Here is a 26,913-nt window from a genome sequence, read left to right on the forward strand (position 1 = left end):
GGTGATGTCATCGCTGATCCAGATCATCCAGCCTGCAGCCTCAGTCTTGGCCACACTGTCTTCTGATGGAGTATGGCTGCTCCTCTATAGAGTTCTCATACAAAACCACACACACACAGCGAATTTCTTGGCCGGGGGTGATTGCCAAATGCACGGCTAGTCAGTGGGCGTGACCTGTGAACTGAGACAGTATGGGGGGTGAGGACAGACTGGAAAGTGGGTGTGGCCGTGTGAGAACTTGCTGATGACAGACTGTCGAGAGTATCAGACATTGTCGGCCCCCCTTGCTCCCACATATACACAGACACGTTTGGTTGGTGGGCGGGCGGGGGGGGGGGGGGGGGGAATTGAATACAGCTGCCAGTGCATGGCAGCACTCCCTCCCCTGCTGATATCTGGGGGGTCCAGATTGCTGTCTGCTAGCAGGTCTACTTGACACCAACTCTAGGGGGTAAGGGGGTGGCGGCACATTTAATACATTAAGAACCAGGCAGGGGAGTTTAGGTCAAAGTATTAGAATGTGCTGACAAAGTGAAGTCCTTCTAATGGATTTTCCGGGGGATTCTGTCTGTCCTGACTGTCAATACTGTCATGCTGTAAGCCAGATGTTGCGATTGCAGACCGAAAGATCAATCCATGTTAAGCACTTGGCTTTATCTAAGTAGGGGTGATCCGAGACTTGATATGTAACCCTGCGGGTGTGGGAGTCTCAGTGACAGAGACTGGCTGTTTCGTACGCAGGTGGTCGGAAAGGCCACAGGCCCAGTGTGTGTGTGTGTGTGTGTGTGTGAGATTCGGCTCTTATCACACTGAGGGGGGGCGAGAAACCAGAGCTCATGGGGGGGGGTGGGGGGGGTCCACAGGAACGAAACCCTGGCTGCTGCAGATCCCAAGATCAAAATCCAAGACAGCGCCAGGCGTAATACGACAAACAAAGTTACCCTGGTGATGAGAAGACGACAAAACGTCTCGAGTTAAACCGCATACTGTGGAGAAGGCGGTGGTATCACATGATGCCGTTTTCCGGTAAGTACAGTGAAGTACAGCGACCGGTCTCAGACGTGACGGTAAGCTCAGTGTCGGGATTCGGGGGCCTGTCTCAGCAGACTGACTGGCAGGGCTGGCGAGAGCAAGGCTTACTCGGAGGCCTGCGCTGTGAGTCAGAAAAGTGTTTCTTTAACAAGTGAAACCCTACGGTTGGAAACCGCCACCACAGACGCAGTCCACAACACAGAGGCAGCAGCTCGACGCCCACCGCTGCTTTTAATAGCTCGCTCCTTGTCACATGCGTAAACGTAACCGTGGCAAAGCCCCCGCAATGTGTTGGATCCCCTCCTTACGATCGCTTTAAAGGCCAATCAGGAACATTCACAAAGACAACTGATGCTAATTGGATCAAAGAAGGGGGGAACAGTTCAACCAAATAATGGCAGTGTGATGTTTTCAAATGGAGTGTTTATTGTCTCACTCTCCTACGCTCCACTGTGAGACGCTACTGTTTCAGTCCACAGCACCAAAGTCAACCTATGGTAGCGCCAAACGGAAAAAGATTGACCTTAAGTCTGTGTGAAACAAGGTATAGAAACTTGAGAATGAATGAAACACAGTTCGTACAGTTCAACACAGACAGCATTCCCCTCTTCCCCCGACTTGGGCCCTGTCCCAGTGTTATGATATTGTCGCGCCCAAACAACCAACCGCGCCCCCCCACCACACACACACACACACACGCACACAACCTCCCCTGACCCAGCCCCCCCCCCCCCCCCCGGCCCACGCCGGCTGGAACCAATCAGCGTGGCTGACGCCGCACCACAGACAGAAGAGTGACATCACCGCTGCCTCCAAAACAGAAAAAGTGAGGGGCGGATAGCAGCGTGTGGAATCCCGCCTTCGTCAAACGCCATGCCGCCCACGCCAAGTTTACAGCAGTGCTATGTTTACCAGGGCACTGGAAGCACAGGCAAAAATAAGAGCTCAGACTGGGAGTTTGTGCTGTGTGTTTGTTGGCAGAGGACGGTCCGCTTGTGGTGATGCCTGAGGTTTAGGGAGCTATGGGGGCCGGGGGCACGAGTGCGAGAGAGAGAGAGAGAGAGAGAGAGAGAGAGAGAGAGAGAGAGAGAGAGAGAGAGAGAGAGAGAGAGAGAGAGAGAGAGAGAGAGAGAGAGAGAGAGAGAGAGAGAGAGAGATAAAGAGAGAGAGAGAAGAAGAGAGCGATAAAGAGAGAGAGATAAGGAGAGAGAGATAAGGAGAGAGAGAGAAAAAAAAAAAAGAGAGAGAGAGAGAGAGAGAGAGAGAGAGAGAGAGAGAGAGAGAGAGAGAGAGAGAGAGAGAGAGAGAGAGAGAGAGAGAGAGAGAGAGAGAGAAAGAAACACCCTGACAGAGAGAGAAAAAGGGGTGGTGGTGGTGGTGTGGTGGTGGGGGTGGGGGTGGAGGGCGTCTGGTCTGTGTGGGCCTTTGGCCCGCTCCAGCTGGCTACAGCCAACGTGCCACGGAGAGGAGAGGCTGTGGGAGCGTTGGTCAGAGCCCCAGACTGGGGCCCCCGGGGGCCCCACACCAACTGACTATGATGAAAGCAGAAGCAGAGGTGAGCTGTGTCTACAAACCAGGTCTGGTCTAGCCCACCCATCCTTACCTGGCCAGGAGCCAACCACTACAGCTTGTTTTTCAGTAGTCGTGATTGACGAACTTTTTGAAAAGTAGTAGCGGTAGTATAGACCACCAAATTCTATAAGGTAGATAGCGAAAACATCCTGTATGTCTGGCTGATTACACTACCAAAGAAAACCTGTGAAATGCAAGCCCCCAGCTATGGTATAGATGGATAGTCTGGACTTAACAAAAACACATGCCTGGGGTGGGCGTCTCTGGGCATCTTGTCTCCAAGGTTATTACCGCAGTTTATCAATCACAGGAAGGATGAGCAGTCCTGGAAGGGAGATCAATGCCTCACTCTCTCATAAGGAAGTGGAATATCAAAACCAGGTGTCCACAGTCTCCAGGGAGCAGTCTCCCCCTCCCCCCCCCCCCCTCCCCCCCTCCCTCCCTCCCCCCATCTTCACATGAGTGTAGCGTTGGACGGAGCCACTCTAGGCTATTTTAGCCAGGATGACGCCCTGGTGTATCAAAAGTTCATGTATAAAGTCGGATTTATCACTGGACTTGATTTACTCCCGAGGCATATTAACGACCCAACGTAACATCTCGCACATGCCTCCATTGACACACTTTGTGGTGGGTGGGTCTCTAATCAGAAAACACTGTCTTGTCTGGTCTTTGTTTATTTCTTTAGTTGTTTCCAAGGCAACGTCTTGAGTGTCAAGACGCTCTTATCAAAGTCAAATTGAATCGTAAGACGGTCTGGCTCCCAAACAGTTCCTAAACATCCGGTTTGTAAGGAATGTTGATATGAAATCCTGAAGAGAACTCTAGCATGTGAAAGGTGCAAGGCAGCTCAAAAAAATGGCGAGCTCCAAAAAAAAAACGTGGTTAATTCAGGTGGCTCCCTGTGTAGGACTGTGTCAGGATTACGAATGTCTTTTCACTTTGTTAGCTAGGTTTTAAAGTTGACACAAATTGGTTCCTTCAAAGTACATTAACGACCCTCCAGTTGACCAGTTGAGGCAGAATGTAGTCCTTTATTCCATTGGTCTCCCTCTCTCTTTCTCTCTTTCCCTCACACTCTGGCACACACACACACACACACACAGATGTGTCCTGCCCATATTCGTTTGCGTATTAACGCACAACGTGAAATCCTTTTTTGGGGCCAAGGGAATACCAGTCATCATGAAATGTATGAAATAAAATGGCAGTCTCAGTGACTAGTCCATTTACATTAACATATACACACACTCACACTGCACATGCACCCCACTGTGTTTTCATCGCTGCCTTTCAATACAGTGAGGAGCGGGTCGTTTCCATCGGCACCTCCCTACCTAGCTGCCATAACACCTCTCAAGAGAGATGGTTAGTATAATAATAATTACATAACACACCTGCATGCTAGGCCCTGGCCTAACAATATCCAATTGTCAAAGCCTGCTTTCCCAGGCTGTTCCCTACTGTGTGTTGCCACAGCGAATAAAATGTGTGAGAGCTCACCACTGCTCTAGGAACGGGGGTTTTTCAGTGCCCATTTATTACCTATCATCGATCATTACATCCAAAATTGTGCGAAAAGTGACTTTTGGTATGCTAAATGAGTTATAGCAGGGGCCCTATTTGGCTTAACCCTAAACAAGCATTAGGTAATGCTTACAATGACTTGCCTTTTTGAATGTACCTGAGAGGTTTAACTGTTTGAAGCTTTGTCATACGGACATGTTGACTCGGTTTGTGGATTTTGGACCAGGACTGACACTCATTCATGGTCACGTGTGCAGGACAGCAATAAGAATACACCCGACAACTCTCTTTCCACAATTTCACATGACTCAGTTGTCAACTTCACTATCATCGAAAAGGCAAGTCTAACATTGGCCTATTCCATGACCGAGGTCCAAAACAGTCACTGCGTGTACAAAAGTGGAACTCCACCAGGGGAAAGTTCAAGGCTAAACAATCAACGTCTGTGACACATCCACACGGTCCAAACATAGCTACCCGTTCTCGACATGAGGCTGACATTTGGGGCTCTGCTCTGGGCAAGGACCGGGGGGTACAGGGACTGGGAGTCCTGCCTGTAGTGAAAAGTCAGAAGGATCCACGAGGAGGCAAGGCTGTGCGTCAGTGTGGGGGCACCGCTTACTCACCCCCCCAGTGGAAAGCCAGCCTGGTCGAACGAGGCCGTGAAACGCTGGGAGCTGTGAAAAGGCGACCACAGCGGGCTGCTGTGCACAGATAAAGCCAGCGGTCCTCCCCGCCTCAGACCCACAGATTAGTCTGACTGCGGCTTTGTGGTGTCCCTCTGCCATGAGTCGCATTGCACCAGTGTTATTATAGCATTATCCAATCAGCTCTGTCTGGCCCCAAAGGGATCTGCCCTGCACTACGGACCCTGCAGTGCCCACATCACACAGGGTCACATTCAGAGACATGTAAACCAGTTGTAATGGAGATGGACTCTTTGGTAAGGAGGGGGTGCCTGATTCTTTTACATGAACCGTCACTTTCCACTATGGGACAAAATGTGTCACAGAGACTGCAATACATCAAATCCTAATATGCCAAATCCGTTATGAAACACAACTAATAGATGTGGTGAGAGATCACTGTTCGACATCCAACTTTTGAAACTGAGACACAAGTGATTAGAAATGATCCTATCGATCCAACGAACTAGCTATGAATGGTAAAACCAAATGTAGAACACCAAAAAATACACTCTTTCTCTTTAAACATAGATGTTTTCTCGCTGCCCAATTTTCCACCGTACAACCCCGGTGTCTTACCACCCACTTAGGTTGTGTGTCACTTTTAAGTCTAGAGGCAACATATTGCAGTATTTTCTCAGGCACTTAAAACCTGAAAATGCAAAAACACAATTTCCAATGTCTGCAAATTTGCCGAACCAAGTAAAGAGGGAGGCAGTTGAGTTTTCAACACAGGCGTAAAATTCATCTGAAAACATATGTACTTTGTCAACCCTGTTCACATAATTCTTTTAAAAGCCTTGCATTACTTAAAATATTCGGACTCAAAATGTCTCCTAGCGATATTTACTATGCTTGTGCAATGGACTGTTTTTCTTGTGGTCCGTTTACAGTAGTTTCCATGTGCATAGGTGTCCTCGGAGATTAAGTTAGAGCAGGAATCGGTAATTCCAACCTCTTTCTTCCACAGCTTGGCTACGGTGTGTTGGGGACAGCCAAGCAGGGGTTATGCTGCAAAAGAAGGCGCCAGTGAAAAATGGAGTTTTCCAGTTAAAATGGGGACTTTGAAGGTTTCTAAGGAAGGCCTCCCTTAGCACTCATGTAGGTCAATGGGAACCCCCAAAACACAAATACATTTGTCTTTAAGTTGAAAAATGCAAGCGCAGAGGCCAAGATAGGAACACGAGAAGAGTCCTCGGATGTCAATATCACCGATTATTGGGTTACCCAAACGTGCAAGAGGAATAGAGGAGCAGAGAAAGAGAGAAAGTGAGACAGACAGAGAGCAACATGAACGCCAATGAAATGTATCGTCGGTCTGTGCCGGAGCCGTCTGCCTGGCCACACTTGAAACACGTCCAATTAGGTTCAATTTCCAAGTTGAATTTCCGCCACACAAAGCAAATCAGACATCACGCAACTATTAATAGCACAAGAAAATACCACTAATTAATAACAGACTCCAAGTAGCTACATATTGTGTGTGTATGTTTGCGAGGGAGAGCGAAAGTGAGAGCAGAGGCATGTGTACATAATAAAGGGAACGTAACATCAAAGTACTTGGGGTAATTAGCAGCCCAGGAACACATTGGGATATGGGGAGAGGGCGTAGGGTACAGGTAACTACCGGGATTTGTGTTGAACTGCAGCCCGTTGTTATTTTATTCAAAACATATTCACGTTTATTCTGCATGAAATGTTACTGAATCAAATTAAGTGTTCAAAGGCAAACCGGGTTGGCAACCTCTCAGGCCTGACAAGAGAGGATCAGTAGAATAAAATATGCTCTCTGACTCAAGGGGGGAAATGGGTTCTGGGAATGGGTAATAAACCATAAGAGAGAAAAATATATATTCCTTCAATTTCCTTTCTTCTTTTGATCCATGTTCAGCGTTACCCATTCAAGGTCATGTTTAGGGGTAAGCATTTGTCGGGAGTCAGGAAGATTTACTAACTAACTAATGAATTGTACTTAGATATTCCTTTCAACATAATGCCTATAGGCTTTCCTTTCAACATATAGTCTATAGGCTTTCTTTAATACAGTAAAACAGTATTTCATGGGGCGTCCAGAGCATCTATGATAACAGAGAAAATATCGGAGAAAATGTGCTAAAGCTAATGCTTCACCGGTTTTGACCCAATTGTGATTAAAATGTCTGTATTTTAAATACTCATTTTCAACTTCCTCCTTGAGGTGGAAGTGAACTAATGCGAAGCAAAGTGAACCAAATGAGTTGTGTTTTATTAGTCACTTTCAAAGAGCTGTGTTAATAGCATTGTCGCATGTTCGTTGAAATACTTTCCATATCGGATTTTTCAGCTTGTTGTCTCCACAATAAGACAGAAACACATGTGGAACAGGTTTTTACGGGACAATTTTGGATCTTACAGTTTCTTAATAAAGGAAACCACTTTTAAATGAACACCACATTGAATCCATGGTTACTAAGCTGATAGTAAACTGTTGACGGTGAACGCAAAATCTTACTAACGAGGTGTTTTGTAGATCTGTAGTCCTGTCCTCCCATCTATTTTTATGTTTTTCCATACTTTTACACAATCTTTTGATAGTAACGCAAACAGACACAAGCCGGATATCTAATTAAGTGCAGTTCAGATAACTGTGACTTAATTAATGAGGAATGCTTTCCCAGGAATTCAAACAGTCTCTTAATAACTCAGCGAACAGTTTCTGTTTGCATGTCTTCCATGTTAACTCAACTGTCAAAGACTGACTGTGTCCTGTGTCACGCGTTTTTATATTCACTTCTCCAAACACTGTGGGCATGCTTGATGGCCCTAAGGCAATAAGCCTGTTTGCTTTGCCATCAAGGCTTAAAGTGGCACAATAACCATCATTGTTTTTGGTATGGGAATTTCTCTTAGGCCGTAAAAAACCGCCTGGCTCATTCCATTTGCCGAAACTCCGAGATGGATCCAATAGGTACAGCCGCTGGCCTTAAATCCTGACGAAGGGAAACAGGAGCAAACCATGGCTCTAGAAAGCTTGGGCAATGCCAGGAGAAAGCCTTGTCCAATCGGATCTGACCGCTTGGCCCCACAGACCCCGCCCTGGCGCCAACATGGAGCTGAAGGACAGCAGTTTTATTGACTACCGCACCGGCCACACACACTGTGGCTTATAGGCCCTCCAACAGCCTGTTGATTGAGATGTTGACAGCAAATACTGGCCATCGGCATACCAGTACAAATCAAGCCGTAAACGCTCAGCAAAAACAATGCTAATACAACAGTGCAGCACCCTATATATTTTGTGGATGGGCAGCTTGTTTTAAAAAGAAGGATGAAGTGTCGTCCTAATCTGGCAAACAAAAGTAAAAAACAAAAAAGGGGGCCAAGATTCAGCTTATTACGCAATCTATACATCCCAAAATGCTTTCTACGAATGAGCTTTTCGAGGAAGCCAGTTTCGCCGGAGTGCCCTTAAGGAGAACGGGTGAGGGCGGGCTCTGGACTGACCTCATGTCATCCATCTTGTTTTCTCACCACCCTCAAGGAGAGCCGGCGTGTTTGAGGTAGGACAGGATGGGAGGAAATAATACTTGCACACCATGGAAACCACAGTCATTAACCTCTACACAGGAAGAAAGAGACGGAGGAATTCCACTGACCCTGACGCGGGGAGTGCTCGCAGGTCCTCTGGAAAAGCAAACCGAGAGGTGGAAAGGACTAGCCGTGTGCATGAGTCGTAGTGATTCAACTGTTTCCAGAAAAAAAAAATCTGTTTTTCTCCCGAGAAAGACTGGTTCAGAGGGGCAGGTGAAAGGTGGTTGAAGATGAAGGGGTTAACTCTCAGTTGTCGTAGATCACAGAACGCCAGGGCGTGAAGTCTCCATACCAGGATGCGTGTAGAGACTAGCCGGGTTTACAACAGGCCAGGAGTGAGGCGGCAGGTGACTTTGATAGAAGACCACACAGAACTGACCTCCCCTCACTGGCTGGGTTCATGCTGATTTCACTCCCGGCCCAAGGTGCGTAATGCCTGAGGAAGGCAGTGACCGGGGAGTAAAGAAAAAACAAGGAGGGAGGGGAAAAATACTTTTAGACCCTCATGGAAAATTCTTCACAGTATGACCATACATGACCAGGTACAGAAACATGATGAGCGTCACATAGGACTGACCTGCCCCATACACACTGAGGAACCCAACCAGCCAAGCCAACAGGGTCCACAATACAAGAATAAAGACATTACATTCCACTAATGAAACCCTTGGAGCTGAAACTCCTGTAGTGGACGGTTCTCCGACGGTGATAAAACAGGTTGTGATATTAGAGGACAGGATTCAGTGCAGTCTGACCCTGGAATCAAGAAATCCGTTTCAACACATCCAGGTGAAGGGTGACAGAGGAAGGATTTGGACAAAAGGCTTTATGCACTTTGAATTTGAAAAACTCGAGGATGCAAATGATGTGGCTGGAAGAACTCGCGAAAGTCTTCAGGTTTTCAGCGAAAGTCTTCAGATTTTAAGACAGGGTTATTCGTGACAAGAGTGAGGTCTTCCTTCTTCTCCACCAGCTGATTGTCCCTGAGAGCGAGAAGGAGTTTAGTTGGACCGGGGTTTGGCTTTATGACAGCCAAAACTGGAACTCATCTCTTGGACTGGAAGGGGAATACCAGAACCTGAGATTCGTGATGTAGAGCTTGCCAGAAACAAAGACCATGCCAGCTTTAGATATGCAAATGTCCTTCAAATCGCTATTGCGTGGGAAACAGTCATTTAGCCCTCTCATGGGAGAGAGACTCGCTGTGGAACTCTTCCTCACAACAAGGCTAATTCGCCAAGTTTAAGAAGGCGACAAAAAAGCACCCCACTGAGCGGTCTCCCACAGGAATCTGGAAAAAAATTGCTGATGTGGAATTAAGTTCGTTATACAATGGCACTGGGCACAGCACCATCATGAGACACTCAAGTGAACCGTCCATAATCATCTCTGTTATGTGTGTGTGTGTGTGTGTGTGGGGGGGGGGGGGGGGGCAAGACAAACATGCTAAACCATTTGTTTTGCTCTGCACTAATCTGACACCTTGAACATATTGCTAACCCCAACAAGGAAGACATGACTTCCTGTTTTCATCAAGGTAACTTCGCAGGCAGAACTAGAAGGAGTTGCATGAGCTATTTCAGTGGTGCAGCCAGTGTGTGAAGAGCTGGGTTTAGCAGGGGTGAGAGGCTGGCTAGCCTTGGCTGAGATGTATTCGTCTTGTGGGGAACACAGTCAGTGACCCTGCAGGCAGCGTAGTGCACCGACCCAAACCACGGGTCCTCAGCTAAACATAGACAACCTCAGACCAGACGACACACGAGTGGAAATTAGAGCAAGTTCGCGTTGGAGCCCCGAGATTAGCAGGGACTCTATGCAAACAAGGGTGGGCGGGAGGAACAAACCACTATGGCGTGTTTTGGAAAGCTTTTTTTTCCCTCACCAGGTTGGTCAGACAAGTAACACGACAGGGGGTTATTATTTAATTACGCACAACTCAAATGGAGGAGTCCAAACACAAAACACCAGCCGTGGCTGCACTGTCTCTTGACATTGTTTTGATAATGGGCTTTATAATCATTAGATTAATCTGCCTAAGAAAAGTTTAGGTAGCGTTTTGACTTCAGTAATAACAGTCATTTCTAGGTTCAAATCTAACATCTAGGTTGGGCAGGTTTAATTGTGGCAACTCAGTGACGTGGAAGTCTAGTTTACTGGAAAGTCTTTGAGGAGGTTTGAGGATCAATCCATAGTGACCCCTAAACCTTGACTAGTGAATAACATGTGATTTGCTGGTTGAGGGAGATAATACAACACGTATTATCGTATTACAAGTACATTTGGCACGTGTCAGTCGTTTTCGCAATAAATTACAGCCTAAAGAATTGTGGTGCGTGTATGTGTGTGTGTGCATGCAAGTGTGTGTGTGTGTGTGTCGCTTTCTCTGTTTCTGTGTCTGTGCATGTGTGTAAGAGGGAGGGATAGAAAGGGAGGGAGGGAGGGAGGGACAGATAGGCTGCGTGAGTAAGTGCATCCGTCTAATTACATATGCAGCATGGGTTCTATTACCATGATGCAGTGATGATGACCAGCAAATGATGTCAGCAGCGGGGCTAAACCTTCTATATATTGTGAAACACCAACTTACTTCACAAGACAGTAAGGAAGCCTTCAGCAAGTGAAGACCTCTCTTCACCATCCCAACATCGTCACTGCAACACAGTGTGACTTTGACGTCATAATTAAACTTGCAGAGAGCGAAGAAAGCTTTTTTTTCCGGGAGAACTTGCAGATGGATTGGTGATAACGGCAAGAAGACAAGTTTGCAGATACCTGTACCTACAGTGGTAAGTGAGTTTTACGAACTTCTGTCCGTGGATTGTTCAATGTGTGTACCCCTGTAACACGTTTTCATGTTTCATCTTGGTTCTGAAGTTTTGCATGGATTTCAAGGATAGAACTTTGACCTGTCTCATCATCACATTGGGAATAAAGTCTAAACAATGACGATAAGAACATCCACACAGAGACACAGGACTGGCTTTGTTTGAAAATGTCACGAACAGAGGGAATCGGGGAACTCCCAGTGAAAACAAGAGCTTGTCCTCAAAGATGTTAGACGTTGTAGGAAGCCTTGTTAAGGGACTCTCTCTTGGCTTGTAAACCCCTCCACAATAACTAGAGCCTGAGACCTGCCCAAGTCTAACCCACGTCTGGGGTGGTAAAAAACTCGCCCGGAGTCTGGATGAGAAACAGTCTGTGTGCGGGGATGTGGGGTGCAGCAGGGCCGCTGAGAGGAGAGGGTGGGTGAGTGTGGTAGGGGGCAGCCATTCAGAAGACTGTAGGTGATTATGAAATGTTGGCTTCAGAGGAGGAGAGATACTCGACTTGAAGAAACAAGTCCTTTTTTTTCATTTTTCGGAGACAGAGAATAATTAATAGAATGGATGGGATGGACTGGTCTTGTTCAAATGTTATTGAGAAAGAGAGGACAAGAGAGTCATTGTTTTGGGCTACCATTCCACCAAGCTCCCATCTGACAGGGAAGCAACCGAAATGGGGCAGAGGTATGCAAATGAAAGGAAAGAATCTTTCTAGATAAGGAAATCGACAACTCCTTCGCAAGTCACAAGCTCCAAACCACTTTCCCATCCCCTTCATACTCTAAAGCAGGGGTTTATTTTTTTCTGGCAGATGACAGCAAACCGCAACCGATCTAATTGAGTGCAGGGACTAGATATTGCCTTGGTGGGATCCAAGCATGACACACCACTGGATAGAAGACGCCTTTCTGGTGACATCTGCAGAAGTGGCCCTGAGACAGACAGACAGACAGGCAGGCAGGCGGATCACAGGCGCCTGCCCTCCACCTCCTCCTCCCGTCCTCTCCTCTGCTCTTCACAGGCAGATGAACAGATCTGCGTCACGTAGACCTGTCCCAGCCGTCCTGGGCTGGAGCTACAGGGCTGGGCATCCCAGTAGGTGGGTGGGAGAGGTTGGGGAAAGGTCAGGGCAGAGACACCCTTCCCTTCATCCGTTGCCTCCAAATGGTAATGGGGTCAGGCTGGGGGATGCAGTTATTCGAGGAATGCGAGTTCTGTGGCTTTAGGTTTTGAAAGCATCTCTATTTGTGGTTGCCTGACTGTGGGGAGTATGGGGTGTGGAGAGAAAAGAGGGAGAGAGCACAATATGACTTTGTGCCTGACCTCAGCAGGATAGGTGAGTGTGCACCAAGACCCTCTCCCCGGTCCCCTATAAGTAGGCCAGTAAAACTGGAGCTTCTGTCCGTCCAGCGTCCAGAGGAAGGAGGGTGAATGCTGCATTCTTCCCCTCACAATTCAAATAGGCCAGGGCCTAGGTAGAGCCACGGGGAGGGAGGACAAGGATGCGGGTCAAAGGTGAAGGGTGGCTCTGAGGAGCCAGGCAGAGAGAGAGAGAGAGAGAGAGAGAGAGAGAGAGTGAGAGAGTGAGAGAGTGAGAGAGTGAGAGAGAGAGAGAGAGAGAGAGAGAGAGAGAGAGAAAAGAGAAAGAGAGAGCAGAAAGAGGGAGAGGTGAAAAGACGCGAGAGGAGATTGAGTGTGCGCAAGAAGGGGAGAGGGACAAAGAGAGGAGGGCGAGAGGAAGAAAGAGCGTTTGAGAAAGGGATAAGGGGACAGAGAGAAAGCACCCCCCCCCCCCCCACTCCCAGCAGGAGCGAGCACCATCACAGCTTCGTCCTCCCAAACTGTTCCGTCATCTCGGCTTAGTCATTTTTCCAAGACTTCCGCCCCTCCAAATACAAACACTGCTCCTTCCCCGGGAGTCACATGACTTGCCTGAGGATCTCATTCATACGGGTGCATCTTGAGCCTGTGGCACAAAGACCGTACAGGAGGCATCTCCCACTGATGGAGAGGGGTCTGAGGTGGCCGGCAAAGGAGGAGGGGTAACAGTACTTGCCTTTGTGAGGAGGATTGTTTTCAAAGGGAGAGGCAGGGGGTGTGGGGGGGGGAGGCAGGGGGGCGAGGGGAGGGGGGTGAAGTTTTAAGATTAAAAGCGGACATTTGTTTTGTGTATGTTGCCCTCTGCCAAAACGCAGCAATTTTCTATGAATCTAAAACAGCTTTCCTGGCTCATTCCCCATATACCTCTTGCTGCCAGGAAAAGCCTTTTTTTTACCTGTTTATATGCAGGTAAAGTAGACTTTTGCAGAGTGGAATCATATGAGGTATTTTTTCCTTCCAAACGTGAATGCGTTATATAAAGGTAAGCATGGCCACGGCAACAACGACAGGAAGAAGACTTGTGCGACCCATTGAAGTGTGTCGAATCCAAATTGCTTTGGAGTCTGCCTGGTATCACTGCAAACAGGACCTCTTACAAAACTGAAGGAATTTCACTAGTTTGTTGCATTCTGGGAAAATACTCCCATGATTCCCTTGGGAGATAATCTTTCTAATATATGAACAGAACCCCTGACAGGAACCTTGCTCTGGGTCATCATACCTGCAACTGCACTGATGATTGATGCCCATTCACAATAAGTGATAATTAACCTATAATGTACCAGTTTGTCAGCTGTTAACATGACCTTAGCAGTTAAGCTGCTACTCTAAGTAAAAGTCACTGATCCACAAAAATAGAACATTTTGTAAATTGGAATCTTGGTCAGAGTAAACATAGCCACTTGTGAGTCAGAATCAAGTACACAGGGAACCCCTAGTACTAGTCTACAGCCAGATGCTAGCCAAGACTGTTAAAATGCATGCACGCAGGCTTTCCCAACGCAAGTACATTCAGTCATTCCTCATTTGGGATATTGGCCCTGTTTGAAGAACGCTGCCCTGTTTGAAAACCTTGGAGGCCGTCCATAATGTTAGCTAAACATTTGGAAACGCACGGCGAGCTAATCCTTAAACGTTCGTACTTCTCCTTACGTCCAGTGTCTCCATAACTTTCAGACAGAGAAGATAAACAAGGAGTTTGGGGTAGCTTTAGCTTCCAGACTGACTGAAATTAACTCCCCTTGCCACCACACCCCATCCCTCCAAAAAAAAGAAGAAAAAAAAAGAATCAAGACCAGGTTTTTTTTGTGGAGTGGACTGAAAAATTGCCGTCCACTCCACTCCTCGCCATAGCCAACCTTCTGCGGAGGGAGAGAGAGCACGTGAGAACATCTTCCTTCACTGAAGGGGAGACAACAGGAAGAGAGACAAACAGTTGCGGTGAGCATTCCATTCCCCGGCGTTACTTCGACGGACCACTTGACCACTTGAAATATCGACAATCCGCTCCTGCTGTCTGGTAGAAGGACACGTCTTAGCTCTTCACAATTAATAACAGGGGGTTGTTGAACATTCGTATTTTAAAGAAGAGAACTTGCCCAACACACGATGTGGAGCAGTTACACGAGTCCTTGAGGACTTTCTGCTGAGCTAGACCGTGCAGCAGGGCCAAAGCCTCATCAGAGCGCTAAGGTATCTCTCCAACTGGGATCCAGGGCAGGAGAGGAATGTTTCCTATAAACAGACCCAGACTCACACAGACAGACAGGCGAACGGACAGACCAGTCACTGGAGTTACTTTGACCAGCGGACGTGCTGCTGATGTTCAGGCGTACGAGCTGTATCTTCGTATAGTCTTCCAACACCTACTACTACACTGTATGAAACTGCCCTCAGTTTGGGCTCTATTTCGTATGGTATTTGAAGCCTGCTTCCAGGTGAGGAGTGTCTCTGAGAGCAGCAACACCCAGTGCAGGAAAGCTCACGTTGTTCCTCGTGAAGATCTGCTGTGTGAGAATCGTCCCTCTGGGGGGGGGGGTCCTGCGCCCGGGTCAGTCCACGTGTGGCGCTGACGCCGGACTCCGCTCGCCATCATGGCCGCAGGCGGAGCGGGGTAGGAGAGGGGAGTGAAGCTCACAATCACTGCTTTCTCTTAGGGGGGCGGGGGGCGGGGGCTAGGGACAGTGAGAGAGCGCAGTCTAAAGGCCAACTGTGGCCCGGAGTCACTGCGTCAACCAACCAACCAGCGCACACCTGTCCCTGGATGTCATTCCGCATCATATGGGGTGACGCAGTCATGGCGGCGGCCCGACTTCCTCAAAGTGGAAAAGCATCAACCTTGATTCTAACACGTCCGGGCTGAGCTTGCAACCTTGGGAGAGAAACTACGAAGGATCAAAACCTTTTCTAAAAAAGTGTCCGTCTTTTCTCTGTTTACTGTACATCTCCAATGGACACCAGCAGTGTAGCGGAAACATCTCACTGCCTCTGGTGACTAAAAAGATCCGAGCTTTACTCAGCTGAACTCAAACATTTTACGACGTGTCCCTCAATTGCCTGTCGGAGATGTGGGGGCGTGGGGGGGGTGTGTGTGTGTGTGGGCGGGGGGGACACAGGCATTGGGGGATGGGAAACGCGCACACTCATACCGTCCCTCACAGACATCACAGACTCGCTCTCCTCCACCTCCTCCAGCGGTGAAGTATTCCTGGATCTGTGTGGCTGCTGTAGAGTGCTGCTTGGGCGCCACCTTCTTGCCACCGTTAGCTTCTCTCTGAATCCCCCCCCCCTCCTCCTCCTCCTCCTCCTTTCTCTCCCTCTCTCTTCTCCCTCTCAGTCTCTCTCCCCCCACACCCTCTCCGGCTCTGTGTCTCTCAACTAACACACAAGCACACATGCGCACGCACACAAACCACACACACACAGGGGCAGGGGCATCATCGGGGGGGCCCGGCCTCTCATAAGTCTCCCCCCTCTGCCTCCGAACCGGCAAAAGGCAGAGAGACAGCATGCAGCAAACTTTCCCATCCCTCTCGCTCCAGCCTCTGCCGGTCGCTCTGCTGCGCTGCCTCTATAACAGGCTCCGGGTCAGCCTCTTACACCAGATCTACTAGAGGAGCTGCTTCAGAGCAGCCAGCAGCACACCTGGAGCAGAGCTCATCACACAACACCGACTCTGGATCCCCTCTTTGACTTTTTAGTCTTTTGCTCGACTTTGTTGGAAAAGGAAAACTGTTGAGGCCAGAAGTGAGTGCTGTTTGGAGATAAGGGGCAAATAAGCAAAAAGAAATAGGAAGACTTTGGAATCTCATTTCTGAGGGGATTTTTTTCCCCTTCCTCACATCTCACAAACTCATTGTGTTTGAGTTGTTTTCAAGCAGGGAGGAATCACCTGGATTGACCTAGACGGCTTTTTGTTTGTTTGTTTGTGTTTTCCCAGCCTGGAAAATTTTGGGGAGAGTTTCTCTCTGTTTTAGAAAAGTGAGGACATCACTGACCAGAGTTCTTTTTTAACTGGACAGACACAGCTTTGGGAAAGTAAGTTCCCTTCTAGTCTTCTCTCCTTTGAGCTTGTTTCATTTCAGCTGAGTTTGGGGCTTTGTTGTGGCAAATTGGACTTGGTGGAATTCCTGTTTCGCTCTGAAACATGCTGGACTGGTTTGAGTTCATTAAGTGCAGTAGTCAGACAGTACGTTCTGGCTCTACTTCTGCAAGTACGTCTGTCTGCAAGACAAATGTGGATTAGTAAAAACAAGCCAATTATTTATTCTTCATTTTTATCTACTTGTACTGCCTATTAATAATTATTTAAAACTGATTTATTTAAAACTAATATATTTAAAATGCAAAAAACAGTTGATTGAATACAAAATATTATTCATGCTAAATTGTACATGAACATTTGGTGTTTTCAGGTACTTATATACATGTTGCACATTTCTAAAACATGTTTCACTGTTTTTTTTTCCACAGAGAACTTGTTCCAAAATGTTTTGCTCAAGGAGAGTTCTACAACAGTGGTGCTTCGCTGTGTTCTTATTGTGTTCGCCTGTGCCACACTACGGAAGACCAATTGATGCCTTGAGCAACAGAATGTAAGTCATCTTTTTTTCGATTTCAATGATACTGTAATTAATGAATCCATTCAAAATTAAAAGGAGAAGCTGTGAAGTGGAAGCCTCGAGACTGGGGAAGGACTGTTCAAAGAAACTCTTTTTAGATATGGAAGAAATTACGATGGCAAATTATCATCTATTTCTTTCGTTTATTATTTTGATTTATTATTTATGTTTATTTATGTTCAAGTAGTGTTCGGTGGTGGGGGGAGCGGGTGTGTTGCCTCTAATAGGCTGGAAAATGTGCTCATTTGTGAAACGTGCTGGCAGCTGTTTTGATAGTCTTCGCCCACCTGCATGTTTACTTAAAGAGAGGAGGGTGGAGGTGTGTGTGGGGGGGGGGGGGCACGAGCCCTTAGTGTGATAAAGCGCTGTGGAGTCTGGAGCCCTTACCCCCCTCCATTCTCTCTCCCCCGCTAGTTCCCAAGCGCTCGTAACTGTTCAGGACGTTTCAGCCCCCCTCTGCTGCAACAAATACTACACCTCCACACACACACACACATACACACACCCCTGGGCCCAGCTTGGCTGGGGGTTCTGGACCACCGGCTAAATACAGTAATGGCCTTGTTTGTTTCCCCAATCTTCACACCTTCGCTAGTGTGACCAATCCCCCCCCCCCCCCCCCCCACACCACCACCACCACCACTTGGCACTTTGTTATCCATCGCTGTCCGTCAGGGATAAAGAAGAGTCTTAGAGAGGGGGTTTGGGGGGTTGGGGGGGTGGGGGGGTAATGCTGATGCACGGCTAGGCGGCGGACCAAGCAAAACCTGGCACTCCTGGTGAAGTATATTATGCCTAGCAGAGTAAACGCTCTTTCAAGTCCTGAAGCCCACACGGGCCAGCATGCTAAACATGCACTGAGGGCTTTTCCCTTTGGTAAGATAATATCCCTCCCTACCATGCTTTTTCGTTTTTTTCCTGCGTGTGTCCTCACTGCCAGGGGTGCACTTTGGTTGAATCGCGTTTTAATGAAGCCATAGAGAGCCACTGTGAGAGGATGTGGGCAGGGGTGCTAAAGGTGGTCAATATTTCTGCCCGACGGGGCATCCCTGGAATACTGACATCTGTGAGGCTTTGTCCCCCCCCCCCCCCCCCCCCGTGTTAATATCATCACACTAAAGGCTTTTAGAGAGAGCCGAGCGAACTAAATCAGTATCGGGAAACTCACAGGGATTCCATCTGAACTGCATTTGGCTGCAGCGGCGTGAGTCTTGAACCAGACTCTGCAGAAGGAAAAGGGGGGGGAAAAAAGCCTCAAAAAGATATTAAAGCCATGCCTTAGTGTGTCCTCCCAGCAGGATAGGACCTTTACAGTATGTGGAATATGGAGAGAGTGAACAGTCTGATAATGGAGTCCTGCAGGTCTAGAGTACAATACAGGGGCCTTTTATGCATGTGGCAAGGTGTGAGGTCTCTGCCTATGTAGGATTAGGTTCATCCCCGAAGCTGCCGTTTTTGATATGGAAAATGAATCTCTGCCAGTTGAATTCTACATAAGGGGTGCCACAACCTTGTTGAGGTTGACCCGAGTTTGAGTAAACCCTTAACCCATGACGGATGTGTATCAACATGAGCGTATTATCCCAATAAACATGAAAGAGGGTGCTGAGGGCATGGGAACGGGCATGGAAATGTGCAAGGCACTGAGCAATCGATAGCCCTGGGAGGCAAGGCAGGGTTTCACCTGACTCACGGCCAGCGGCTGTGATAGGGCTTCAACCAGCCAGCGCAAGGAAATGACATGCCTGGTGGTTCAGCGGTAAACACAGAACACACTCCTTCTTTCTCTCTTTCTCTCACCCTCTTTTTCCCCCCCACCCGTCGCACAGAGAAACAATTAACATCAGGTAGGCCAAGAAGGGGGTCTGTTGGACGTGTGCCACGTCTGGATGTATTGAGCCTATTCTTCTTCTTTTTTCACCACTTCTTGCGTCTTTCCTTTCTCTAGTTGTGCCTTGGGGAGTGTTTGATGTGAGCGTATTAAAAGTAAAAACAGAGACGGATTGGTTTTCAAAGACGGTACACTCACGTTGATTTTTCAGTCCTGAGAATTACAGGAAATATCTGTATGCATATAAACAAAGCCACTTTCAAACGCTTGCTCTGTATGGGAGGCAAATTCTTACCCGGATATTATTTCATTGGAGAAGAAAATATACTTCTGCTCTATAATCTTGGAAGAGCTTGAGAAATTGATAAATTATATAACCAGTTGTTCTTCATCTAATGTTAATCTGCTCTAAGAAAAATAATTGAAAGGATAGTTTTTCGTTCTGTTTGCAAATTCTTAAAATGACAATTCATTTCCGTTCCTAGTGTTGTGTAAAATTTTCACAAATACCGGGAGAGGAGGGTCAAACACTGCCAGTTCACAGCCATTCTTTTCATTGAGTCTTGGTCAATTTGTAATTTCAGCAAAATAAAAAAGCCCAAGTAAGAAATATCTTCATAAATCACTAACAGCTGATCCAACAGTTGACAAAGTTCCCCACAAGCAAGACTCAAAAAAAGCTTTGCTCGTTGTCTAAAAAAGCCATTCAACCCCGTCAACTCTTTGAGTGGCCTCAACGTCAGTGTCTCACCCAAACTTTACCGATGTTCTGCTCAGACGCTCTGGGCCAAAAGCTGTTCAGCAGCAGTGTCCCGCCAGCCCTGATGCTCCCATCCAGCAAGACAGAGAACCCTGCCCCCGTTCAACCTCTCTCCGTTTTCAGAAGCATCAGGGCCCCAGGTAGTAAGACACTACGTCAAGCAGAGCAGCAGAGCCCTGGCTGCTACCCTGCCATTCACATCATTTTGGATAAGTGAACAGACGACTCTTGCGGGAGCCGAATGTCTATTCAGAAGCATTGCTTCCGTTCAGGTACCCAGAATGAATGGGACCGGACTTGGGAGCTATAGCCGGACTAATATCTAAGTGGTTGCCTGCTATATTCATTTTTTTTAAGCCATACACTTTTTTGAAATTATAATATAGACATTCCTTTCTTTTTACCCTATCTCTTTTGTTTATTTTTGAATGATGAGGAGCTGGTTCTGAGCTTCAGTAGGAATAAATTTTACTTGTGGAATGAATTACATCAATAAATGTCATAAATACTGAATATTAAAAAGAAAGTACAGATGTAAGTTTACTTTCCCTCTGCAACACAAATGCCAGTCTGACAGATAGACTTATTTAGTGGATGTTGGGAAGGGAAAATCTGGGTTTTTTTCTAATGGAAGGAAAACTCATCTCAAAACTTTTGGCAGAATGCAATCTTATGTATCAGTTTAACAAGCTTGGAAAGGGCCATATTCTCTCCATTATGAATCATGTCACAGGGATAGCCAATGATTTCAGCAGTACAGAAACGGAGTCTTGACCAAATTGCAATGTTGTACAAACCAAGACAATCAAACGAAAACAATTCCTTACCTTGTCAATCAAGGCGCAATGCTGACGAAGGCTCCCATGTTACTTCTTGACATGCGTCATCCTCCTCACATGAAAGGCAAAAAAGGACCACATTAAAGTCAGTAAACTGTACACACAAGCCACCTCAGCCCACCCTAAAACATATCTTAACCATAAGTGCTACCCGAGAAACACTTGAAACATCCAACATTTGTTCACTCATACTGCCCTCTACAGGCGACAGGGCGCGTGAACATGTCAGCTGGGATTAAAAGCGTTGACGTAGTACACTCAAATGAACCTTTACTTTAGCATGTTAAATCCCTGATCAAATCCCTGATCAAATCTAACATAGATAAAAATCTGACATTTTTGGTTGTTTACTGGTATCCTAATATGTAGTAGAGGTATATTAGGTGGACGACATTTGCAAGCTGCTGATTGTGCCATGCAGTGCAAAGCTGTAGTAAACCAAGATTCCCTCTGGATCCACCCTGAACCGTGCTTGCTTTTAAGATCACTGACACACTTGACTGAGGTCAAGGAAAATGGAACTCATTAAGTGACCTCGAAAACAAAGATCCTCGATGAGCCTTGTATGCGCATCGTTCTGACACCATATCTCCCGTTTTCCCTCTCGTCTCCCAGGAAACGCTCGGTGACCCACGCCCAGCTGATGCACGACAAGAGCCGGACGCTGCAGGACTTCAAGCGCCGCATGTGGCTCCAGACGCTGCTGGACGAGGTCCACACGGCCGAGATCCGCGACCTGCCCGTCCGAACGGGGGTCAGCAGCGGCGCCGGTGTGGGTCTCCCGGGGGGGGTGAGCGTGAGCCTGGGCACGACCGGGGGGACCCTCCACACCAAGCCACCCGGGGCCACCAAGAACATCCCCATCAGCTTTCGCCTGGAGGAGGAGGAGGGGACCAACCTGCCCCAGGAGACCAACAAGTCCCAGACGTACAAGGACGGCGTGCTGAAGGCCGCCGGCAAGAAGAAGAAAAAAGGGAGGTCCGGCAAGAGGCGGGAGGGCGAGAAGAGGAAAAGGCGGGCGCGCTCGCTGGGCTGGGCGGTGGAAGACGAGCCCGGAAGCGGCTACCACCTGGAGTGGCGGCCTTTCTTCGGCCTACAGGGGGCGCTGCACTAAAACACTGTCAGTCTCTGACAAAGGTGAGGAGCTGCAAATTGTTATTTCCTACCATGCCCTAACCTGCATGTGAAAATGTTACCCGAGGCCAACTCATTTTAAGCTTAGTTGGTGAAAAATAAATATCTCTCTGCTGTATACACACACATCACAGGCTCCTGTGCAAATTAAATTCATATAAATAAACACACTTGCTACATACATTTCCATACCTCCCACCTTGCTGTTTCTTTGTTGAAACCAAGAGCCATTTGATGTTAAATTGAGTTTTTTTCCTTATTGAAACATGTAGGATTTGCATAATTGCAAACATGTGTTCCTGTTACACACACTGTTAATCTACACACACACACAGGGAATACACTTCTACTATAAATGGAGTTTCTATTTCAGGGCCTGTCTATAATTAACTGTATGTTTTGGGAATGCATAGATAATAACTAATATATTTTTCTATTTCTGTTTCTTGTCTTACAGAAACCTAAGGACATTTCAAATGGACACCTAAATACTCATGTTGCAGTATTCTGTAATAGTGATTGTTTGGAAAGTAATAGGGAAATATTTATTGTCTGTAAATATTCTAAACACACCAGAATAGTGATAATGATGACAATAAAAAATAATGATGAAACGTTATTCAATGCTCTGTGGGACAACAGATTTTGATCATTGTGAATCCATCCTTTTTTTTGTTAGGACTATGCCAATTATACATGTCAGATTTGCGGTAATTTATTTTGTTTGAATGGTGTATTTATTTTGTAAATGTACCGAGGTGCTGCTGACCTTCTATATTTTTGTACCATAATGCACTTTAGATATATAAATATAAATATATATACAAGTAATTTTGTTCATTGACTTTTCTTGTGGTTGATTGAAATGAAGAAAAACGTTGGTCACCCCTCTGTGTTATTTCTCCCACTCCGCCGTATGTCCTTTGTGTCTCGTTTCTCCCCTGCTGACCCGGATGGCCCTCGTGTCGCCCACAAACACAGTCCGTGTGACTCAACAGGGTCATTGGCTCTTTGTACATTTGTGCTTCAACCCCCCCCCCCCCCCCTCTGTCCCTCACCACCCCACACTGTTCGCCCGGAATCCATGTTCCTTTCTCATGGCCTGCTTTTGCTTCTGATTGACAAAAAAAGTTCACTCTGTACATAAACTGAACACTCAACGACTCAATATTGTTGTTTGTCACCTGCACTGAGAGAACACCCTATACTGAATGGATTAAACATTTGACAGTATCCTTACTCGGTGTTGTGAGTCTTTGATGTGTCCAACCCCCCCCCCCCCCCCCCCACCCCCCTTACCCCACCGTTTGTTTTCGGGCTGTTTTGTTCATGTCCTATCAGACCACCTACTGTAGGGTCCTTCACCTGCACATTTCAATCAATGAAAAGCAAAGCCAGGCTCGCTTCTTCGGAAGTCCATCTTGACCTTTAGATCGCTTGTGAAGGGAGACATTGTGCGAGTGCACACAAACACACACACACTGAAGGGCCGAGCTCATCAACAACATCCCTAAGACCTCGGCCTCCTTTCACGGCTCTTTGAAATCCAAACCTCATTAGATGTAGAGAGACAATTGGACACTTGCAACAGATTAAACAGTCTTATCTCAAATCCTCCTGGAATGACAATGTAACCACATACTTTGATACTGGAAGTACACTAGCTGGAAGTATCAAATGTAAACAGATGGTTCTGCCATGATTTCAATTATATCCTAATACCAGCTCACACTGACAGGAAGTCTTTCAAGTAGAATTCTCGGTACAACATCAAAAGTGAAGACCCATCTGTCTTAGGCCATAGACCCTGGGCCAATAGCTCCAGTCCTCTATAAGATCAAGAGTTGATCATGTTAAATCTTGGCAGTACAAGAGGAATATTCAGGAATCCTGCTGACCCAACACAGTGACCACTTTAACAGAGGATTATGGGGGAAATAGGTGGTACCGCATCACTAATAATGGCATGATTGATAGTTCCCTCTGGTCTCAAAGGGATGCCATCTTTTTCTTCCGTTTTGTTTATGTGCATGAGTCGCCTCATACAGGAAGCAGAACCCACTCACAAATCACTATGGTTTCCCGGATGACTTTCATGGCTAGCCTAAGTAAATGGCCTCTCATATGGACGCTGACTAAGATCATACCCAGAATTTAAGCAGACACTACCACCGGGTGCATGGGTCAGATTATTCATTCAGTTGGAGACATACACATTTTTTAAGGCATGGATTGGAAGATCTATTTCAAAGTGGCTAATACTGAAATGGGCTCACCACCCTCTCCAATATGGGGCCTTTTTTTATCAAACTGCTAAACCAAAGCCTGTACACCAGCTATACTGCTCTCACTTCAGAGACAGGGAAGTGCTTTACAGCTTTCCACTCAATAGAGCAAATGTGTCAACAAATTGCCACTCCTCATCATAAATTTAACCCAATATTCAATTACAAATGATCAACGGTTCCAAGCACAAGAATGTAGCGTTAAGAACTTGGCACCTACAGGAACCATTAAAATAATTCACAGCGCTGGGTTTTGCAACATGACAAGTTTGGTTTGGCGGGCTCTTGAAGAGCTGAAAGACAACTCACATGAGAACGGGAGCAGTGTTGATGTTATGATTCAAACACCGACAGGATGACGACTCCAAGACAGCTCTCAGAGTTAAAACATTCAACCAACTAAAATAAAACTGGTATAAATATCCATAACCTCAATGTCCTGACTTGCTCAGTGGCATCATAAGTCTATGTAACCTCTACAAACAAGGCCGGGCCAAAGGTGACAAGAGAAGACTCCCAGAGTGACGAAAATAGAGAAGTAACGGCTTCACTGCAAAGTGTCTGGGTCATTTTGCTGTGATTCTTTTGCAATATTTGAGTATCCAGTATGGTATGTTTACCTTGGAGAAATGGGTTTAACATTCATCTAAAACACTGACCTTGAGAGACAACTCATTGTGAAGTCATCCAACGAGTGAGAAAAAGAAGCTGGTCTGTCAGCACAGACGTTTTCTTTAAAGCACCTTCACACAAATAAACTATTTTGATGGGCAAGAAGCTGAACTTACAGAGGCCTCTCAGGGTAGTTTGATCCTATTTCAAAATTGGCTGCTATTCAACAGGACTCAGACCTACTCCTTGGGAAAACAATCAAGGAGAAATAATTAGGAAGAAATGTAAACCTCTAGAGCTTAGGGACAATAGTATTATCAGTAAATTAGGAGACGCTGTTCAGATGGATTTACATGTGTTTCAGCAACAAACAAACAACAATCCATTAACATGATTGTTTTGTTGAGTCCCTTTTTATGGATGCGTCAGCTGATTCTGTGTCTTTATTCATAGGCCTGTACGCATCCAACTGACATCCAACTGGGAGGGGAAAAAATGAGCCAATTACCATGTCAGGTCCTATGATTGTTATACGCAAATCTTTGTTCCTGTGGTCTATGATTCAGATGAGAATGTGGGCAGCGAGTGCTAAACTGAGTGGTTTCTCCTGCATTCAGTGGCTTGAAGGCCAGATGTCCAGCCAGACCAGGACAGGATTTAATCTCATCAATAGAAGAGTTGGCATTCCTGCGGGTGGTTTTCCTCCAGGACGACATAGAGGCATGAGTCAAAAAGTCTTCAAAATCCCCTCCGTGGGCTTGGGAACGCGGGATAAGTGAAACTGTCCGAGGGCAGGCCGGACAATTAGCCTACTCTGACAGGGAAATCAATAAGGCCGCAAGCCGTGGGAAACATCTGCACAATTTAGATCAGGCGGGCCGCTCCCAGCCCACGAAAATTATCCCTGGATTATTGGTTCAAAGGATATCCTGCCAAGGCAGACGTAGCTCCGCTTGTCCTATACCTGCCTCCCTCAGCTGCCTGATCTCTAAAACACCCTCGGAGGCTGTGACTGGGCGAAGTGGCAGGCGGTGGGAAATGTAGCAGCCCCAACAAAAATGAGGTGGTGTGAGTAGATTGGTTTTCAACAAGGTTCCATGGATTGGGGCTGAAAAAACCTTGAATTTAAATAAACACGAACAGGCTTAAATAGGCAGAGGCAGGAAAAAAGAGGGCTCAAAAACTTAGACTTGATTATTTCAGCCCAGCTTCAAATCTTTTCAAACAAAGAGAACGAGAGTGTGATTTTCAAACAAGTTGAAAAAAGTCTATACCAAAGAATGATAATTCGGCTTGCCAACCTTTTGATGAAATTTTATCTGACTGAAAATCACCTAAATTCTCCTAAGACGTTTCAGAGTTAAAAGAGCTTAAATTCACTATAAATCATTAGTATACCCTTACCATGTGCGTGATGACAAAATGTTACTGCGACTTGTTTCTCCACCTTAGTACCTGACAAAACATAATAGTTTCTAACTATTATTATTATTCTAACTGTGCAAAAATGCTTTATTAGTTTGTGCCACCTTGAGGGAGGGTCCTTGTGAGGTTCCACTGCCACACTACTTGGGACCAGTCTGAGAACCTGGGGAATACAACAGCAACCAAAACATGTTATCTGACAGTACTTCAGCATGGCCAATAAGTGATCGTTTTAGGGTCCATGGGACACAAGCAGGAGACACAACGTATTTGTGATAGACCAATCGTAAAATAATTTGTAATGGAAGTAATGGATCCGGCATTAATTCGCTGTATCCGCTTAAAATACTAAACCTGCTGCGGCAAGTTTTCCCTGGTGAGCACTCACCTTCTTGTCGCCCATGGAGACAATGTTCTTGATTAAGCAATTTCACACGATGCTGTCAATATAAATGTCAGCACTGGTTGTTATTAGGTCGTAGGTAGCCTACGAGGCCGCAGGCATTGGAATGTCCAACGAAATTACTTGGTTGGAACAGGCTGTTCTGTAAACATTTGCAAATTGATGGAGGTCAAAAAACTACCACGTGAGGAGACAACCTCAGTAAAAAACCTACTGCTGTATGATCGTTGTAAAGATTTAGTCTTAAACTGATTCAACGTCTTCTACTCGCTTTGAATTATATTGTTGCTTGCTTTCCTACAGGTATACACTCTTGCACTTTTGAGGTTCATATGTTGTTTAATTGTAACTTGTTTAACTACATGCTCTTATGTTTCTTCCCATTGGCACTTTTTTGCTTTTCACAATATGCT

At 46.5% G+C, this 26,913-nt stretch overlaps 1 protein-coding gene and 1 long non-coding RNA gene across 3 annotated transcripts; one reads left to right on the plus strand and one right to left on the minus strand.

Moving 5' to 3' along the window:
• Positions 1 to 26,874, minus strand: LOC134037592 (uncharacterized). The gene is made up of 4 exons (XR_009932547.1): positions 26,486 to 26,874; positions 26,171 to 26,260; positions 20,630 to 20,693; positions 1 to 94 (listed from the first exon to the last, which is right to left on the minus strand). It is a non-coding gene; the product is annotated as an uncharacterized LOC134037592 (long non-coding RNA).
• pthlha (parathyroid hormone-like hormone a) lies at positions 11,070 to 23,004 on the plus strand. Of its 2 annotated transcripts, none has more exons than XM_062482966.1 (4): positions 11,070 to 11,173; positions 17,063 to 17,184; positions 21,257 to 21,778; positions 22,233 to 23,004. In XM_062482966.1, the coding sequence occupies exons 2-3, from the start codon at positions 17,078 to 17,080 to the stop codon at positions 21,753 to 21,755; spliced, it is 606 nt and encodes a 201-aa protein (XP_062338950.1). In that variant the 5' UTR covers positions 11,070 to 11,173; positions 17,063 to 17,077; the 3' UTR covers positions 21,756 to 21,778; positions 22,233 to 23,004. The 2 variants fall into 2 exon arrangements, with proteins under 2 accessions (XP_062338950.1, XP_062338949.1); XM_062482965.1 differs by lacking the exon at positions 11,070 to 11,173 and adding an exon at positions 16,066 to 16,627.
• Positions 26,875 to 26,913: the final 39 nt, after the last annotated feature.

Source organism: Osmerus eperlanus, chromosome 17 (genome assembly GCF_963692335.1).
Source record: "Osmerus eperlanus chromosome 17, fOsmEpe2.1, whole genome shotgun sequence".
In the NCBI taxonomy this organism is placed as follows: domain Eukaryota; kingdom Metazoa; phylum Chordata; class Actinopteri; order Osmeriformes; family Osmeridae; genus Osmerus; species Osmerus eperlanus.